Source organism: Mirounga angustirostris, unplaced genomic scaffold (assembly GCF_029215605.1).
Source record: "Mirounga angustirostris isolate CCGP_5_RB_7025 unplaced genomic scaffold, mMirAng1.0.hap1 SCAF_8, whole genome shotgun sequence".
Classification (NCBI taxonomy): domain Eukaryota; kingdom Metazoa; phylum Chordata; class Mammalia; order Carnivora; family Phocidae; genus Mirounga; species Mirounga angustirostris.
Window position 1 is genome coordinate 2,003,229 of NW_026991716.1, and position 21,290 is coordinate 2,024,518.

The 21,290-nt window shown below is 40.6% G+C and overlaps 1 protein-coding gene across 1 annotated transcript; it reads left to right on the forward strand.

Annotated features, from left to right (window-relative positions):
• The first annotated feature begins 19,340 nt into the window (after window positions 1–19,340).
• LOC135365613 (olfactory receptor 2B6-like) lies at window positions 19,341–20,583 on the forward strand. Its single transcript, XM_064598080.1, is given in 3 exon segments — window positions 19,341–19,516; window positions 19,715–20,485; window positions 20,487–20,583. Coding segments are annotated over 3 exon segments (1,044 nt in total).
• The last annotated feature ends 707 nt before the right edge of the window (window positions 20,584–21,290 follow it).

Consider the following 21,290-nt stretch of genomic DNA (forward strand, 5'->3'; position numbering starts at 1 on the left):
AGAAGTAGGAAAAACAACAACAACAATAACTGTAACACCAAGAAAGAACAAGATGGAGACAAATTATGGACATAACCACATACAGGTCAAACACTATTGGTTTAAGATACAAATGATTAGGGTATTAGAAGGAGAAGTGAGAAAGAATGGGGCAGAAGCAAAATACGAAAAGATAATTGCTTAGAATTTTCTAAAACCAATAAAAAACATCAACTAACATATTCAAGAATTTCAGAAACCCTAAAAAAGATAAACTAAAAAATAAAACTGCATAAAGGTTTATTTTCTTAGACATGCTACCATAAGCATGATTCATAAAAGGAAAAAAATCAATAAATTGGACTTCATCAAGACTGGAAGAATTTGCTTTGTGAAAGTCCCTGTTATGAAAATAAGACTGCCTACTGACTGGGGGCGCCTGGGTGGCTCAGTTGGTTAAGCGACTGCCTTTGGCTCAGGTCATGATCCCGGAGTCTTGGGATCGAGTCCCTCATCGGGCTCCCTGCTCAGCGGGGGGTCTGCTTCTCCCTCTGACCCTCTTCCCTCTCGTGCTCTCTGTCTCTCATTCTCTCTCTCTCTCAAATAAATAAATAAAATCTTAAAAAAAAAAAAAAAGACTGCCTACTGACTGGAAGAAAATATTTGCAAACCATATATCTGACAAAAGACTTGTAACTAGAACATATGAAGAACCCTCAAAACTCAACTGTAAAAACACAAATAATACAATTTGAAAATGGGTAAAAAATATAACTGACGTTTCACCACAGAGGAAATAAGGATGAATAAGGAATAAGCACATGAAAATACGTTCAACATCACTAGCCATTGGGGAGATGCCAGGAAATTCTGTGAGATGCTAAGACCATCGAGGATCCTATGGTTTATGGTTATGGCATGGAGCTTAGAGCTTAGTGGGGAAACTGGTAAAGGTATACTCGACTCCTCTCCTGTTGGTGTTATTGGCTCACTGAAACGAGTTTTAGAACAAATAGCCACATCAGGAGGTACATGCCAGGAAGCAGAAGCTAGATCATTCTTTTTTTTTTTTAAAGATTTTATTTATTTATTTGAGACAGAGAGAATGAGAGAGACAGAGAGCACATGAGAGGGGGGAGGGTCAGAGGGAGAAGCAGGCTCCCTGCCGAGCAGGGACTCCAGGACCATGACCTGAGCCGAAGGAAGTCGCTTAACCAACTGAGCCACCCAGGCACCCAGAAGCTAGATCATTCTGATAGTAAAAAGGCCACAACTTCAAGACCAATTCCAATCAAAATCGCCCCATGATTAAGCTTACAATAATCCATTTCATTCCCTGGACTCATTTGTCTATGCATAGGACAAACCAAAAATGTAAATAGGGACAAATGCAATCTTTCAGGTCTTTAATGAGAGCTTTATTGTCTGAAACCGTCCCAGGAAGTGGTATTGATTTGGGGTGACTATTTTCATAGTGAACAATTCCCTGAACTTCCATGTTGCCCTTCTAGCCATATGGCTCTTGCCCTGTGGGTCAGAGAGTCAATGTGGAGATTGTTTCCGTTGTTCAGTACATGTGGTCCATACATCCAGAATCAGGGGAAAGGACTACAAATTGGATTTGTGGGCCCCCTGGACCCACATAAGATAAACCTGAGTGAAAACAGATATATGTCATTCATGTGGCAAATCTCAACACTTAGTGGTTGACTAAGTAGTCAGAGTCTCCAGGGAGAAAAAAGATTAGCTCAGAGCTAAGATCCAATAATCCTAAAAAAGGGGAATTCCTTCCCCAAGTACACAGTTATTCAGATAAATGGTTGGAGGTACCACTGGAGAAACATAGGAGAAATACTCCTATATTTGTGGATTTTTTTTTTTTTAAGATTTTATTTATTTATTTGAGACAGAGAGAATGAGAGAGAGCACATGAGAGGGGGGAGGGTCAGAGGGAGAAGCAGGTTCCTTGCTGAGCAGGGAACCCGATGCGGGACTCGATCCCGGGACTCCAGGATCATGACCTGAGCCGAAGGCAGACGCTTAACCAACTGAGCCACCCAGGCGCCCTATTTGTGGATTTATAGGAGATTTTTGCAGGATGCTGGCACTCTCATCAACACAATTCTCAGTGCCAATTCTTACTTCCACGAGACAAGTCATGTCCTCTGGGCCATCTCACGTTTAGGAAGTCAGTGATCCAGCCGCACAGAGTAAATCCATTTATATTCTAATGAATTTCTAGCAAATTAAGTGTACTTACTGTAGCCCATGATTTAGCCCCAATTTTAAAATAAGTAAACATTAAAGCATTCTCAGCTATTTAAACTAGAACATTAACTCTAAATCGGTTAGTAAACCCACACTGATTAAATCACCTCGATGTAAAATGTTCTCCCTCCCTGGAAACCATTCCCACACATAGTCACTACGTTTCTAATGATAAAAATTAAAGCAAATTCCTGCAGTTCTTTCAGTGTGAAAGCCATCCTCGCCCCCTGCCCCCCAGTTTCACTTACAGTTGCTTCCCCAGGGCACACTGTGCTCTGATCCTTGGCAATGAGGGGGTTTAGGAATAGGGAGTGAGAACTGTCAACCTCTAGCAACTGCTTCAGTTAAGATCCGCTCAACTGAGGGCTTCCCTAGAGAGAAAAGGAGAATTTACTTCTGTCACGGAAATCTCCATGATTTTAAGGGTTTCGATACACAGAATCATCTAAAACCACAAAATTGTCTCTATTCCAATTCTTGGGGTCCCATTCTTTCCAAATAATCTCCAACGTTCCATCAAAAATAAATCCCGCAGGGCTCTGAACTGCTTTTACTCACATCACTTCTGACAGCAAAGGTAAGGGGTTTTCCACTTCTCCAACTCTCTGACACCACTGGAGGTCCAATAATTCACATCAGTTCTGACACTCACAACCCCAAGTTAGCATCAGACCCCACAGATTAAGGGGCTCAGTCCCACAAGACCACCCCACTTCAGACACAAATAACCAAGATGGGAGCGACCTGTACTTCTGACTGACTGGCTTTAAATTCAGGGGTTCCCACAACCCCCTCTCAGGTTTGTTAATTTGCTAGAACGGCTCGCAGAACTCAGAAAAGCAGCGTATCTACTATGACTGGCTTAGTATAAAGGACACAACTCAGGAACAAGCCATTGGAAGTGATGCATAGGGCAAGATACTAGGGGAGGAGGGGTGAGAGCTTCCCCAGGCCTCTGGGCACGCCTCCTCCCAGCTTGTCCATGTGTTCACCAGCCCTTCCAGTGGTGATATACTGAGATATGCCTCAGTCGTTCAGGTATATCTGATTAAATCATTGGCTGCTGGTGATTAACTCAATCCCCAGCCTGTCCGCTTCTCTGGAGGTCAGGATATGGGGCTGAAACTTCCAACCCTCTAATCCTGTGGCTGGTTCCTCCTGCACCCAGCACCCATCTTGAAGTTCCTAGGCCCCAGCCACGGTCACCTCATTAGCATAATAAACTCAGGTATGATTGAAAGGAATGTTATGAATAACAAAAGCTTTTCATTCCCATCACTCAGGAAATTCCTAGGGTATTAAAAGTTCTTAAGCCAGGAACCAGGATCTAAGACCAAATATACATTTCTTATAGCACAATATCACAAGGGCTATGAATTTGATTTAGAATTTGATTCAGAAACCCACAGGATCATTCTCTGCAACTTATTTTTTTTATATTTAGCCCTACAATGACCAGAGATAAAAGATTCGCTAGGACAATCTTTTATTTAAAAAAAATCTTGGTTCTCTGATCACAATTTGAGTTGATTATTTGAAGCCTGGAGCTTGTAGTATTATTTATTTATTTAGTTGGTTTGTTGTTTGTTTTTTATTAGTTTCAGAGGTAGAATTCAGTGATTCATCAGTTGCATAGAACACCCAGCGCTCATCACATCACGTGCCCTCCTTAATGCCCATCACCCAGGTATGCCATCCCCCCATCCCCAGGCCTCCCCTCCAGCGACCCTCAGTGTGTTTCCTAGAGTTCAGTCTGTCTTATGGTTTGCCTCCCTCTCAATTTTCATCTTTTTTTATTTTTCCTTCCCTTCCTGTAGTATTATTTATTTAAGTTTTCCAAAACGTTTGCAAGGAACTCTCCCAAACTTCAGGCTTTGTGTCCCTGTGCCTACCATCCTGGTCTATAGCAACAGAACTTTAATGCAAAGCTTCATTCCAGATACCACAGGAGGTAACTTAAGTTGCTTCTTTGAGCCCTAAAGACTGTACTCTACCTGATGTGGAGAACAAAGGCAAAAAAAAAAAAAAAAAAAATTTAAACTTCCTTGTAACTTACAGACTATTGACAAGTACTTGAGACAGGCAGAGTGACCTTCCTTAAGGAGATCAGCTGCCTCCATGTTAATACTTTGCTAGAAGCAAAAGGCAACCTTTGCTTGACCTTAGCCTGACCTCCAGGATCCTGTAAAAATCCCTTTGGAAACTTCCTCTATCTCTACCCACCCAAAAAGATATATGTTAGCAATCGTCCCCCAAGCATATGGCCCACTGATAGACATCTGAAGGGTCTCATGACTAAGCATTTACTAGACAGTGGTAAATGACCTTTTCCCAACAACAGCTAGCCCCTCCAGGTCCTGGAAACCCTGCTTCCAAATTCCTTAGAGACTTACGCTGTCCTTAACCCCCTCCCAACATGAAAGTATACGATGGGCCACTCCTCATGACCCCAGTTCACCTCTTTCTGCCCGTAGATCCTGTCCCCGTCCTTTAGTAAAACCACCCTTTTTTGCACCAAAGACATCTCAAGAATTCTTTCTTGACTGTTCGCTCCTGAATCCCAACATTTCACATCATACCTAATTCCCATTCTCTAATGCTTCCCAATCTTTACAGGCTGTGGCTCAAGGCAGATAACCAAAATTAGGTCACCGCATCTTTGAGGGTCAGATACCATTCCCAGTACCAATTACCATATGTAGAAGGCTTCCTAATTGCTAACAAAATAATTCCTTTGGGGTCACTTAGATAAAGGGATTATCAGGAAGTACTAGAAAATTCACAAGCTCATGAGAGTGCTTTGTGCTGAGCTTCCAGAAGTGGCTCCCAGAACCACAGAGCAGAACCAACATGACAAGTGCTCTGTCTGGGCTGCCTCATTCTGCCTTTGCCCGAGTCAGATTCTGGGGCCAGGGGACTGCTGCCAAAGCAACTAGAAAATTCTAGAACCATTTCCCCCTACTGTAGTTGGAAAACCGCTGTTGCTACTTTCAGTCCCACGTTTCTACTGTATAGGAGCAGATCCAGGTTTAGGGAAGCCTGAAGCTTACACAGTTTGGGAGGTTCTCTTTAATAAAATACATACAGAATAGGGGCGCCTGGGTGGCTCAGTTGGTTGAGCAACTGCCTTCGGCTCGGGTCATGATCCTGGAGTCCCGGGATCGAGTCCCGCATTGGGCTCCCTGCTCGGCGGGGAGTCTGCTTCTCCCTCTGACCCTCCCCCCTCTCATGTGCTCTCTCTCTATCTCATTCTCTCTCAAATAAATAAATAAAATCTTTAAAAATATATATATACAGAATAATAAATAAAAATTCGATATAATAATTAATATGTATTTAGAATTAGAGACGTACTCACACAAATTACCTATTTCTAAAAGGAGATAAATATCATTTTCACCACTGATTGTGGGCAGGATATGCCACTCTAAAATATGTCATTTTAAGGGGTGCCAGGTGGCTCAGTCGGTTAAGCGTCTGAGTCTTAGTTTCGGTTTAGTTTCTCAAGGTCATGGGATCAAGCCCCACACTCAGCACAGAGTCTGGTTAAGTCTCTTTCTCCCTCTCCCTCTGCCCCTCCCCCATCATGTTTTCTCTTTCTCTCTGTTTCTAAAATAAATAAATAAGTCTTTTAAAAAAGTATGTCAGTTTGACACAAGGATTAATTGTAGTTGAAGACAAATGAGAATCAGGAGGTGCAGGCAAAGTTCTCTGCCCTTCCCTTTTCTGTCTAAAAGCAGGGCGTATATTTTTCCCTTGTGAAGGTGTCCCCTCTTCTACAACAGGAAGAAAGAGCAGACTGAGCACTGAGATGAGTCTACCTAAGCCAGTCTTTTTATTGAAATAGCCCTTATATTCCATCAGTTTCTTCCATGTACTTCCTAGTCACTTCTCCACAATTTATTGTCCCTTGAAGCCCAAACACCCTTTCCTTTATTAAAATAATATATAAGCTTCTGAGTCTAGCTGCTTCTTTGAGTTTCACTTCTTTTCTCAGAACTCCAATACACTAAAATATTAATAAAAATTGTATGCCTTTTCTCCTGTTAATCTGTCTTCTGTTAATTTAATGTATATGCCCTCAGTTACTGAACATAAGAGGACAGAGGACAGTATTTTCCTACCTGACATCACAAAATCTAAAAATATATATAGATCATTTTAAAATTAACTGCCTGATACACATCTTTGCTCTCTGTTCCTACTTTGTGGATGAGAACTCCTTAGTTACTTTTCCATTTTTTTTTAGTGTAAAAATAATTTTATGTTACAATTTCCTATAGAGAGAATAGAGAGATAATTGAATATCTCCTTCAGCATGGTGTGGTTGATCAAATTTTATCTGTTATAAGTTAATAGAAATAGTTTAGAAATTTCCTATTGCTTTCACAACTCATTATCAAGAAGGCTTATAAATATTTACTATTGTTTCACATTTGGGGAAAACCTGTGTTCATTTCCATTTTTACATGTTTTATAAGATTTGGGGGATATTTCAAGTTTTCTTGTGAGTAACATAACATAATAGCACTTCATTAATCATTTTCTCATTGATGTCCCATGTATATATTGTAGTGACATTTTACTACTTTTCTGTTAGCTTCATTGATGTCAGTATTGTCTTCAAATACTAAGAATTCAAATCACTTTCAAATATGCTTTGATTCAAGTCTTTTTGTTAATTGGAAAATCAAAAAAATTCAAGATCGTATTCACTATTTCTATTCATATTTTATCTGAAGAAAATATAATTTCAGTGATTTCTGTACTCAGACTTACTGGTTGGTTGTTGTTGTTGTTTTCCCCCCAAGATTTCATTGATTATTTTGCCTGACAGCTTTTCTGTAGGTATTTTTTAATAAACAAATTCAGGGGCGCCTGGGTGGCTCAGTCGTTGAGCGTCTGCCTTCGGCTCAGGTCATGATCCCAGGGTCCTGGGCTCGAGCCCCGCATCGGGCTCCCTGCTCAGCGGGAAGCCTGCTTCTCCCTCTCCCTCTGCCCTTCACCCCTGCTCATGCTCTCTTGCTCTGCTCTCTCTCAAATAAATAAGTGAAATCTTTAAAAAATAATAATAAAGAAATTCAAAGATGACAACGGGAAGTGCTCTTTGTCTCTACCCCTCAAGGATCTGTAATTTCTCACTTGCTTTGCTTGACCCTTGCAAAGCATCCTTCCAGATGGCAGCCGAGCTTTATCAACTCTGAAAAAGTCCTTTGCACTCACTGGTGTTGGGATTCTCTTTTTCAGCTCTGAAATACACCCCGTCATCCGCATCCATGACGCGTCCTTTATTCCGAGGCTTGAGCCGCGGTCCCGGGGCTGCCCCACCCGTCGGGCTGGCGTCCTGGGGACCCTTCGCGGCCCGCCCTGCACCTGCCAACAGCATGCGGTGGGTCAGCAGGGTCAGAAGTCGGCGTGGGACCTACACCAGGAGGCTGAACAATAACCAGCCTGTACGTACGGATGACTGTGGGCCGCAGAACCTGTCCCTGAACCCGCTTTCTGTAGCCAGGGGACAGAAAGAATCTCAGCTAGCTCACTACCAGGTGGCATGAGAATTACGTCGGAGCGTGTGGGACGGGGCCCCAGGCCCATGGCCAAGAGGGTTCTGGGCTTTGTGTGAGAAAGAATTCAAGGACAAGCCTGTCGAGAGAGGGACAAAGATTAAGTATAGAAGGAAGAACGGAGCTACTTCACTGGCCAAGTACCGGTCTTTCCTCCCAGAGAGGGAAGAGGACCCCCCCTTTACCTCTAACAAAGGGTTTTATAAGTTTTTTTTAAAAATTAGCTAATTGTATAAGGAGGGGCTTACTCTTTAACTTTGGTTTATCATTATATTGGGCGGTCTTTCCATTCTCTTAGGGTCATGGAATTACCCCCAAGGAGCAATTGTAAGAATATCCAGCTTTGTGGCTTTTACTACCTGAGGGAGTGGGGTCTTGTGGTTTTCCCCAAGTCACACCTTGTGACATCTTTTATGACCGGCTGACTTTTAGGTTAAGGGTCAACCTAAAACCAAAATGGCTGTACTTTGGTCAACTTATCTCCCTGATCCCCTTTCCCTCCTGCCTCGAGAGGCAAGTTGGAGTGGAAATGAGAGAGGCCTTAACTAATGACAGATAAGATATTTTTTGTGGAAATTTTACAAAACCACGATGTTTATGGGCACACATTGCTAGGATCCTTCTCAGAGTCTTGGAGGGTGTCTGTGCCAAGGAGGGACTGACGAAGATCAAGTTTGCTCAGCTTCATGCTAAATCCGCTTCTGACATTCCCTTGAAGCTGACCGCGCCCGCAAAACTGTGCTGTTTGTTACAAATTTAGCTAAAATCTGAATCAAGAATTCTGCTTCGGGCAAGATCGAACAGCTTTTAGAAGTCAAGAACTAGAAAAGCCATAATAAACACAAAAAATCATTTGTGTAAAGTACCAAAGAGCTACTAAAGCAACAAAGACAAAAAAGTTAATAGGTATTCAGTTTAATATTCCATGGAATGAAGAAGTGTGAAGTGAGCCGAGGTTGCTTTTTCCCTCTGGGAACTATGCTGATTCCGGATGCCAGCAAGAAGCCGATAACTTATCTTTAGCTGGTAAAAGGACTGATAGTAGGGAATAAAGGAAAAAAAAAAACCCAGAAATTTGTCATTCTTCTTTAGCTAATGTGACAAAAATGAATCGAGGGCCTGAAATACAAGGGAATTTTCCCCTCAAGATATTTGGCAAACTTTAAGTTAAGAAGAGAAGGAAATTTAAAAGGTTTGTCCAACACCTCTGAAAAACACAGCTGAATTTTCCACAATCTCATGGTATGGAGAAGTTAGTTCAGAGTTTAAGACTAACCCAGAGGTTACTGTACTAGTCTCTCAGTTGAAAGACCTCAAGAACAGGGATAATGAGGGGCACCTGGGTGGCTCAGTCAGTTCTGTGTCTGCCTTTGGCTCAGGTCATGATCCCAGGGTCCTGGGATGGAGTCCTACATTGGGCTCCCTGCTCAGCGGGTCTCAAAGGACCCTATATTTTTCTCCATCTTTGGCCATTAAAACATTTCTACATCATACATTAATGTCCATTTGTCCTTATATAACATTAGATTTCTTTCTTTTCTTTTTTTTTTTTTTAAGATTTTATTTATTTATTTGAGAGAGAGAGACTGAGAGAGAGCGAGCACATGAGGTGGGGGGAGGGTCAGAGGGAGAAGCAGACTCCCCGCTGAACAGGGAGCCCGATGCGGGACTCGATCCCGGGACTCCAGGATCATGACCTGAGCCAAAGGCAATCGCTCAACCGAGCCACCCAGGCGCCCCCATTAGATTTCTTTCTATGAGAGAGATTTCAAGGGGTGACAGCACAAGGGTGAGAATGTGTAGTTTTTAAAAGTCATTGCCATATTTTTTTCCCCAGAAAGCCTTTAATACTTTGAATTTCCACGGGTAATCTGTGAGTAGCCTTTTTCCTTCATTCTCATTAGCAATGGAATTCAATTCTCCTTTTGCTTCCAGGCTGGTGAGTATGAAGAGTTTTATCATTGTTATTTTAATATATACTTCTCTACTTGAGAATTTGGTCATATTTTCTTATATTGGTCATTTGGACTTGCTTAATCTCTACATTGTTAATTCCTATAATTTGTCATTTTCCTATTGGGCTACTTGTGTGTGTGGGGGGGGGGGGGGTCCTTCAAATTTGTTAAAAGCTTATGGTTTTGTCTATTCAGTGGATCCTAATATTTTTTCAGAATTATAAATATATGTCTTCCAAATCTATTCATCTGGAAAAGAAACTGAAATGAGCCTGCATGTTACAGTACATAAATAATAAATATATATTCTGGCTGGAATAAACATTGCAATATAAAAAAAAAATTAAAGCTTACAAGACAATCTATGCAATCCTGAGTTCAAGAAGAGCTTAGTAATTAAGCCTAGAAATTTTAAAATCCATGAAAGATAAGGTGGATATATTGGCTGTATGTTAATTTTTAAGATTACTTTATGTAAAATGTATTATAAAACAAGCCAATAAGCAATTTTCTTAAGATAAATTAAATAAAGGTCTACTTAGAGAATTTACACATGGAATAAAGAATTCCTTCCTGATAGAATTAACTGCATGCTTTTAGAGAGCTCAGTGAATAGCTGATAAAACTAAACGAATCCCAATTCAACAGTAAAAAAATCAAACTTTCTTGGATACTTTAGTCCCCATTGTCATTACTTCTATCTTAGAAAAAGTTGAGGATTTGGTCTCTAGAGGAAGTTTGCTGAGCAAATCAAGAGCAAAGAGAAATATCACTTCAAAGATCTCTTTCCTTCCCCATTGGGTCTGTGGCTAATTACTATAAACTATGGGGGAAGAGTTTTGCAATTCAGTGTTTGAGATTTCCTCCAGGAACCAAAACAAACACCAGTATTGATAGAGAAAGTACACCGTACATACTTCTATCCATTTTGCAAAACTGGTTAGGAAAAACCCTCTGAAAATAGCAGCTGATGCCCTCATTCCAAGGGACGTGATACCTGAACACCACATTCTGTGACACTTCGTCCTTATCCTCCAGCTAACTCTGAATGGAACCTCATGACTTATATGGAGTGTAACTAAAAGAAGCTGAATGAATGTCATCAAACCAGTTACACAACTAAGTAACCTATGAAGATGTCACTGTATCTGTGAACTTTAATTCTATTTGATTTGAACCTTCTTGGACACAGAAATAAGTGGATCTATCTCCAATGCTTAAAATGGAGGTAAGTAGAATACATTTCAAAAAATTGCTAAATTTGGGGCACCTGGGTGGCTCAGTCGTTTAAGCGTCTGCCTTCAGCTCGGGTCATGATCCCAGGGTCTGGCGTCCTGGGATGGAGTCCTGCATCAGGCTCCTTGCTCAGGGGGGAGTCTGCTTCTCCCTCTGCCTGCCGTTCCCCCTGCTTGTGCTCTCTCTCTCTCAAATAAATAAAATCTTTAAAAAAAAAATGAAAAAAATTACTGAATTTATTTAGTATTACTTAGTAATATACTTATATACTTAGCATACTATAGTCCTATAATATACTTATATGCCAAGTATAATATTACTTATACTTAGTAAAATTTGAGTGTTCGAAGCACTCATTTCATAGACCGTTTATATTTCACATCTCAGCAAAGACCAAATTATCTGCTAGGAAAAATATGATTCATTCCACTTTAGCTTCTATGACACTTTATATATAATAGTATTTTGAATATATTGTAATCTCTGTGGAAAATAAGAACTTTAGTGCAGGTCAGTCTTAGGTGCTAATCCTTAGTCTCCTACTTACTAGCTCTAAGATCTCGGGCAAGTAACTTCTCTGAGGACATAAATTCAGTCTGCCGGCAAAATTAATCATTCATAAACAGGGAAAAACTTTTTTTAATAAACTTCTTTGTAAGTTATGCCAAACCAAGCTATAATACGTTAGCTGTGTGAAAAATTACTCCTAATATTCTTCCTTATACTGCAGCAAGAAGATGGCATCTATGGGATATTTGGAAGCCCATCTCTTAGGCATATGAGATAATTCGAGAAAACTTAAAAGTAATCAACCCCATAACATTACAAAAGATAAAACTGACCTCCAAAGCCATTAACTTACTTGCCCAATTATACAACGACTTACTGGCAGGTTTGGGACTAAAATTCTTGTTACCTCTCTTCTCTTGATACTCTGTCCATTCTGTAGCTTCTAGAGATGCTTCTAAGACTCCGTTAAACCTTATCTTTTTGAATGTTTAAGCTCAGATAGGGGATGGGAGAATTCAATAAAGAGATGGCAGATATAAAGTCAACCTATGTACAGGTTTAAAAGGACGTGATGATAGGTATTCGTCTGGGCAAATATTCAGTACTATGGGTTAAGATATTCTAAGAGGATCACAGATAAGGTTTGCTAATATCCCATCAGCAGCCTCTAAAATGCTCCTTCTGTTAACTTAGGTTTCAACCCAGATGTGCTCCCTTTCTGATCCCCTTGGTATCTCACAAAATCAAAATGGTCTGTTTTGCTGCCCAGTTGAACACTTGCCACTCAAAATGAGAATAACATCCCCGTGAGATGCTGCCAATAGGGCTCTGTACTCAAAAGCAGAGGAATCTACTCAGTGATCTTCAAGGTATTAGCCACAAGGGCAAGCAGCTGACGGGTGCGTAAACAGGAAAACAACCAGGAGGGTATCTAAGTTCAGAGATGCAGGTAAGAACTTCTTAGATTTTTATTTGTTTGTTTTAGATGTTAACACATACTTCAGTCCTAACATTGAGAATATGAATCAGAATTCAAACTACTTCGTGCCCCTAGGAGGAATTACTGCGCTGAGGGCAGATGGGGATCCTGTTTAGAGAAGGGTGTGTTTCTGGAGGAAACTTTGGTACAGGAGCACTGAAGAGATCCACACATTGGGGGAGAAAGTCTGTGAGGTTGAGGTTGGGAATGTGTGGGCAGGAAAATAACGAATTTTGAGACAATAAAAGTATATCAGAATTGAAATACACAGTGACCTTGAAACATAACTAACTACCAGGCTTCCTACGGTACGATCTACTTTAGGAAAATACTGAGGGAGGAAAGAAGGTAAGAAGACATTTTTAAAACGTGAAGATACTCTAAAATTGTAGGAAGCATGCCATAAGATTTTATATTAACTTTTAAAAAACAAGCAATAAAAACATCTCATCAAGTAAAAAATTCTCCTGTGAATTGAAATTTATATTTAGCTTTACAAGTTGGATGAGCTAGAAGAGTTTATAAAGTTACCGTTCAAAGCCAGAGATGAGATGCACTTCCGTACTTTCTTTCGTTTTTTTGAAAGATGGACAAGCTTCATGCGCTGCTCAACTTTTGTTTTCAGTTAATCACCCAATTACTTCAGAAATTATAGACTTGCTACCAGTTGTGCTCTTTTGAGGTATTTAAACCAATTGTCTTTCTTGCTGTTGAAAAACTCCCTAGACTGATTTCAAATCGTAAGGGCCACATGTCCCCTATTGCAAAATTTTAATTCAGTGCATGAGGTTCAGCTTGGCATTTATTGTATATTTTGCTCTTTACAGCTTCTGTGGATGTGGGATGCACTAATAACCCAGAGCACTCACGGGCTCTCTCCTTCGGTCGCCCACACTCACATATACACACACCTCTCCCTCAGATCATAGTCCAGTTTCCTAGCAAACAAATTTGCTGATCCAATATGAAATATATTATAGTTATATGTCTTTTTAAATAATTCCTCCCTAAAGGAATCTACCTTTTATTACCATAAGAATTGACTTGAGTCTTTCCTACTAAGTAAAACTAGGTAATAGAAACAAACGTTAATGGAATAATGACATTTTTATGCTGGTACCACAGCATACTGGGCGTTTACAAATCACTTTCATATTTAAATACATTCCATTGAAGGATAGTGAGCCAACTCTGTGTCCAGCTCTCCGTTTTCACTCAGTGTCTATATCACCAGCGAGATTCATCAAGAAGCACTCCTGAGAAAGGGCAATGCACTTTTACAAAATTCAATTCTATGTAGTTTGACATATTTAAAAAGCAGAGGTAAACTGAAGTTGCTTAATTTTACTCAAAAGGCCCTCACTTTATGAAATAATCCACTGTTAAGAAAGAACAGTCTTTGTCTCCTTACATCATTCACACCCTTTTTCAAAACTGGAGTTGCCCATTGTTTTCCATTCCTTTAGACACATAGTAGAATGTTTACATGTGTGTAACAGTTAACAGAACCAGACCTGGAGAGAATAGGCAAGGGTGATGCCTTGAAGTCAAAAGCTTTCAGGCAAGAAAACTGAAAATCACATGTATGCTTGTAATCTTTTCATAGATCCAAGCTCTGGGCCCGCTCTGCTGCAGGGGGGAAGGGCAAGCTCTGAGGGTTTGCTCCCCCCTCCCCCACCCAAGCTGTTTTCTAAACTTTCTGCAACAGTTACTAAACTCTTACCTGTTCTGTGTTCTTGAGGCTTTAGCATTCTTTAAAAAGACTTAATTATCTAGAACCAAGACAGGAAAGAAGGATGGTAAGAGTTAAAATGAAAATCACATAGGCTACATTTAAGTTTTGTTTGACAGCCCTCAGTTAGATATTAGCTAATCAAACTGTATAGATTTTCCTTCCCCAAATATACTGCTGGTACTTTCACGGATGGGGATTTTATTTTTTTTTTTAAGATTTTATTTATTTATTTATTTGAGAGAGAGAGAAACAGCATGAGAGGGGAGAGGGTCAGAGGGAGAAGCAGGCTGCCCGCTGAGCTGGGAGCCCGACGCGGGACTCGATCCCAGGACTCTGGGATCATGACCTGAGCCGAAGGCAGATGCTTAACGACTGAGCCACCCAGGCGCCCCAACGGATGGGGATTTTAGAGCAGAGCTGGAAGACAGCCTACTGACTCAATGCCCTTCACAGGGTTTCACATGAATAAAAGCTGAAAGAAATAATAAAAATAAAGTAATAAGGTAAAAATAAAAATCTGAAAATCAAAGGAATAGTAAACTGATACGTAATTCATCCTGATACCCTCTGTGGGCTTGCATCTGGTTTGGCGACTGCACACACAAAAGCCTTCTTTTTGGGGAGGAAACAATTGCAGGCATTGAGGTGCAGAATCCAGAAAGAAGGGTCATGCTGAGTTCATGAAGCCTTGGAGCGCAACTGGCGTTGATGAAGTTGTCCTTTGATTTGAATTCATGCCAAAATAAAACTATTTCCATAAAGAATATCTTAAAAGTTATACCATGACAAGGGAAACTTACTTTTTAAAAACTCCTAGACATAGGGCGCCTGGGTGGCTCAGTCGGTTAAGCGACTGCCTTCTGCTCGGGTCATGATCCTGGAGTCCCGGGATTGAGTCCCGCATCGGGCTCCCTGCTCGGCGGGGAGCCTGCTTCTCCCTCTGACCCTCTTCCCTCTTGTGCTGTCTCTCATTCTCTCTCTCAAATAAATAAATAAGATCTTTAAAAATAAATAAATAAATAAAAATAAAAACTCCTAGACATAAAGATGAGTCTAAGTGTTGGAAATCATAAACTCATCAACACCTGTTGCTATATTTTTATGTACATACATATATCCCCTAAATACCATAAACTCCTCTGCACTAAAAGCTATCTCTGATGTTTCCTTGGATCCTCAGGGTCTAACGCACTTCTGTCTACAGAGGAGACACTTCGTAAGTTGAAGAATTATGTACCCATTTAATTTTTTGAGTAGCTAGACTGTGCTGTGAATTGCTAGTCGGGTACTAAGATGAAGCAAAGGTGGATCCTATTTTCAAGGAACTATCAGGCTAGGAGGGTACATATGACATGTACAATATATGCGAATATAAGATATATACAAGATATATAAAGTAATAAGACAAACCGAAAAGAAGAAAGTGTTATAGTAAAGCTAGACAAAATTCGACTAAAAGTTCAAAGGAAGGAGTTCAGTAAATGGGAAAGGCTCATGAAGAAGTCAGGATCTAACAGTGATAGAAACCAATTGAGTTAGGGGTGGCTGGTTGGCTCAGTTGGTAAAGCATGTAACTCTCAATCATGAGGTGTTGCATTCAAGCCCCATGCTGGGAGTGGAGCCCCTTTAAAAAAAAAAAAAGGAAAGAAATTGAGTCAATGATGTGACGTTATTTTGGAAACAAATATGATAATAAAAGGAATTTGGCATGAAAAGAATTAGGTTTCCTGAAATATAAAAATGGTTGAAATTGTTTCAAGGTATTTTCTTCATGTTCATTCATGCAATATTATCTATCTAATAACTCTGTGCTTTTCCTAGGGAAAAAAAAAAACCTTCTAAAACACTAAATGATATCACAATTATTTAATCTAAAGATAGGTTTTTAAGAGTGGATAGACCTTTGAGGTTCCTACGTGTTTGGAAGATGAGCGAATGTACAAAAAAAAAAAAAAAGATGAACAAAGCAGAATATAAGAATTTGGTGCTCTGAAGTCTATCAAACTTCTTCCCCTGATTGCTTTCTGGCCCAGTGTTATTCCCGATTGTACTCTGGTTTCCCCTTGTGCCCTCACTGACCACGGAAAGCCTGGGAGGATGTTATATATGACGTTATGCACGAACTAGAATGTTATATTGATGATAAAAGCAGTTTATTACTTTCGGTAAGTACCGAATCTCAGAGTGAGGGAGTCAGTGGATTAAGAAAGAATTAACTGATTCCCTCATTGCGTGTTTCGGTCTCAGGCTGAGCTCTAGAAAGAAGCACCAGGTCTAGGGCGGGTCAGGGGGGGCCACTAGCCCATGTGAAGGAGAAAACACATCTGCTGTCCTCAGGGATGACGTACCTCCTGTTTCACTCCTCAGTATCGTAGTTCGGGAGAACTTACACCTTATCCAGACAGGGGCACTTCTGAGAATGGAAGCTGCTTTCTCAGAAACAATCAGGACAGTGGGGGTGAACCCAGCAGTCCTGGGTAAACTGGGGCATTTCAGTCACCCCAATTACCTGGACTTGAAGAGATCTCTTCAACAGTTGTGCAACTCAAGGAAATTGGGAAGTATGTGAAGTTTGTCTTCCCTGGTGCCATTTTTACTATTTTTCCTGATTCTTCCATTCCTGGGCAACACTTTTTGGCCAACAAGATAATAAAATACCACCCCCCAACACACACACACACACACACACATCTTTTAGAGAAGCTCCCTGCAGATTCAGACTTAATTGTAAGAAAGTATGAAGAGTTAAAAAAATTTTCTTGTGATGATTTGTACCCTCATGAGGATCAAAGTCTCAAACTAAAGCAAGGCCCATCTGAGAGTAAAATACAGAGAGTCTATGGGTGAGTGGGGATATTTAAGAAAATATATCGCAAGAGTAATGTCTGCTTATTTAAATCAGAAAAAAAAAAACAGTTAAACTTACACATAAAGCCTGTTTTACACTTACCCATCCCCATTTCCCAGGGGTAACATTTTTTTCTCCTGTGTTCTTCAAGGTAACTTTTAATTCACATTGTAGTACGTGTGTGTGTGTGTGTGTGTGCGTGTGTATATATTCATATATATAATTTCTTTTTTTTAAGATTTTATTTATCTATTTGACAGAGAGTGGGAAAGAAAGCATAAGCAGGGGGAGCAGCAGAGAGAGAGAGAGAAGCAGGATCCCCACTGAGCAGGGAGCCTGATGTGGGGCTCCATCCCAGGGCTCTGGGATCAGGACCTGAGCTGAAGGCAGATGCTTAACTGACTGAGCCACCCAGGCGCCCCTATAATTTCTTTTTTTAATTAATGGGATCATACTACACCAAAGTTCAATAACCGCCTTTTTTCACTTAAAGATACATTTGAACATCATTTCATATCTATATCTGTGACTATGTATCTCAACTTTATCAGCTGAAAGCAAGAGAGGGGATACTTAGGGGGGACTAATAATCCCTAGAATACATAAAACAAAATACACATTGCTAACATTTTTGAAGAACAAGAATAATAATGAAAAATTTACATTCCGATATTGATAAAATAATGAAATAATTTTGAGTGTCCTGTTAAGATTTCTTTGGCATGAATTCATTTTTAGCAGGTAGAATGGACATATTCACACCTCTAGGAAATGCAGGGCTCTGAGTAGCTTCTGCCCAAAGCATCTCAGAGTTTCCACATCACATCTATCCTTTCCCGAATATGTCTATGTTTCTGCGGGTCAGGCACCGTGCCGGGCAATTTACACTAACAATCACATGTCTACTTCACAACAGATGGTTCCTATGATCCCTGTTATTCAGGTTGATGGTTTGGGGGTTAAGAAGGAAATGGGAAGCTTTCAATGGGCAACCTTAGGAAATTTCGAGTTCTAAAAACCCTAAGTAATTCCTCTCTGAGCACCTCAGAGGCCCTGAATCACTGAAGTTCCTTTCATCCACACTGCTGTGTTTCTGGGGGTCAGCGTCCAGATGGAAGGGTGGGCATCTGTGCCTCAGATCAAGACAATTTAAAAAAGCGTCATTATTTTCACCCTACAAATGAAGCGCCGGAAGATCAGAGGATAAGAAACAAGGGTAATGTGACTAACTGGGCAAAGTATGATCCCAGGCCTGTCAGACTTCAAGATCCTTATTATTAAAAAATCCTAAATGAATTCTGAGCTAAAAAGTAAAAGAACATATCTCCTAGGGGTGCCTGGGTGGCTCAGTCATTAAGTGTCTGCCTTTGGCTCAGGTCATGATCTCAGGGTCCTGGGATCGAGCCCCTTGTCAGGCTCCCTGCTCAGCAGGAAGCCTGCTTCTCCCTCTCCCACTCCCCCTGCTTGTGTTCCCTCTCTTGCTGTGTCTCTCTCTGTGAAATAAATAAATAAAATCTTAAAAAAAAAAAAGAACATATCTCCTTAAATTGTGTCTGATAACTTTCTAGATACTATCTACATTTTTTTTTCAGGGTGGGAGGGGTGAGATTTAAACAATTTTAACGAATTTGCACAAACAGGGAATCTCATTGGCATTAAGGAGAGATTAGAATAAATTCCAATGGTAGGAACTATGCAAGCTTCTTTTTTTAAAGATTTTATTTATCCATTCATTCATTCATTCACTTGTTTAGAGTGAGTCGGGGGAGGAGCAGAAGGAGAGGGAGAGAGAGAATCTCAAGCCGACTCTAAGCGTGGAACCTGACACTGGGCTTCATCTCATGACCCTGAGATCATGACCTGAGCCAAAATCAAGAGTCAGATGCTTAACCCACTGAGCCACCCAGGCACCCCAGAACTATGCTGACTTCTACCTAAGAGTAGGTATCCAGGCAGAAAGAAGTGAGAACAACGAACTTGCAAAACAACAAAAGGTCAAAGGACACATTCCGTGAATGTGGAAACTAATGACATGCTTTAAAAATTTTGAAATTCATTTTGCAAAGAAACACAGAAACACTTTTGAAATACCTGGAAAGATATTTATATTTTTATCAATACATTTTTCACATTATTAATGCCATCAGTCTGTAATTTATATAAATTATTAACAAAGTGATGATAACCAACTGACAGTAAATAAATATGCATTTGTTAACTTACTGACCTTTTATGTTTCAGGGAACAAAGAGCTGAACCACTGATCATGAGCCAGGTGAATGAGAGCATCCCACAGGAGTTCACCCTCCTCGGTTTCTCAGACCGACCATGGCTGGAGCTCCCACTCTTCGTGGTCTTCCTGGTTTCCTACATCTTGACTATCTTTGGCAATCTGGCAATAATTCTTGTGTCTCATCTGGACCCCAAACTCCTTACCCCCATGTACTTTTTTCTTTTCTTTTCTTTTTTTTTAAATGTTTTATTTATTTATTCATGAAAGTCAGAGAGAGAGAGAGAGGCAGAGGCAGAGGGAGAAGCAGGCTCCCCGCCTAGCAGGGAGCCCGATGCGGGACTCGATCCCAGAACCCCGGGATCACGACCCGAGCCGAAGGCAGACGCCCAACCATCTGAGCCACCCAGGCGCCCCCCCATGTACTTTTTTCTTACCAATCTGTCGCTCCTGGACCTTTGCTACACCACAAGTATGGTTCCCCAGATGTTGGTAAATTTATACAGCACCAGGGAAGTGATTAGTTATGGCGACTGTGTGGCCCAGCTCTTCATGTGTCTAGCCTTGGGGGTCACCGAATGTCTTCTCTTGGCCGTCATATCCTTTGATAGGTTTGTAGCTATTTGTCGGCCTCTCCATTACTCAGTTATCATGCACCAAAGGCTCTGCCTTCAGCTGGCAGCCACATCCTGGCTTAGTGGCTTTGGCAACTCAGTGCTGCAGTCCACCTGGACCCTTCAGATGCCGCTCTGTGGCCGAGATGTAGATCACTTCTTCTGTGAAGTCCCTGCTCTGCTCAAGTTGTCCTGTGTAGACACAACAGCAAACGAGGCTGAACTCTTCTTTATCAGTGTGCTATTTCTCTTAATACCCGTGATACTCATCCTTATATCTTATGCTTTTATTGTCCAAGCAGTGTTGAGAATCCAGTCAGCTGACGGCCAGAGAAAGGCATTCGGCACATGGGGCTCCCACCTGATCGTGGTGTCACTCTTCTATGGTACAGCTATCTCCATGTACCTGCAACCACCATCCCCTGCCTCCAAGGACCAGGGAAAGATGGTGTCCCTCTTCTATGGGATCATTGCACCCATGCTGAACCCCCTTATATACACACTTAGAAACAAAGACGTAAAGGGAGCATTTAAGAGGTTGATGGTGAGGGTCTTCTTATTCAAGAAACAGGAATGCCCAAATGATAGGCTTTCTTAAAGACCTGAGCTTTATGCATTTTAATAATTTAATTGTCTCCACGTTACCTTATTCTCACTACTCTTAGAAAGAACTATTATGGTGATCTTCCTCAAATAAAATATCATTGATAGAAAATTTATTTATTTTCTACTGCCCAAATATATTCATTTTACGAGCCCCAAGAACTGGTCTATTATGATCCCCTGAAATAGTGTGACCTTAAAATATTTAACATCTCAAGCTTTATACCCCTGGTTTGTGTACTTGGGGGAGAGTTAGAGTCCTGTGAGACTAGAATACAAGCATAGTAGACAAGACATTTTTATACACATGCAAATACATCCACACACACTCAACCCACAGTCAACCCAAATACATTCACACAGGCTCAACCCACACTTTTCTAGGAAATTTGACAGAAGTCCATAAAACCATTCACAGCCCCCTCCTCTTAACTGTAGATATAAGGTTAATAGCCCTAGCTTAAATTATTAGCACTATCCCACATCAACATAGTGCAAAAATCCACAATAATTTTTATTCCACTGTTTCACTAGGTCTTCTATTCTCCTGCTTCTCTACTTTCCATTTCTAAATTAAACTGTCCTATTCTATTTCATCTACCAAATAAAATTGTAGCTACATTTTAGCCCTGAATCAAATGGTTGTTTTTGAAAAAAAGTTTTTCATGATTCTCTTATTGTCTATTTCTCTCTCTCCTTTTAAATCCTAAAGCACTTATAGTCTAAATCATGAAAATAGCACATCATATAATGATGTCCATTACTTGTC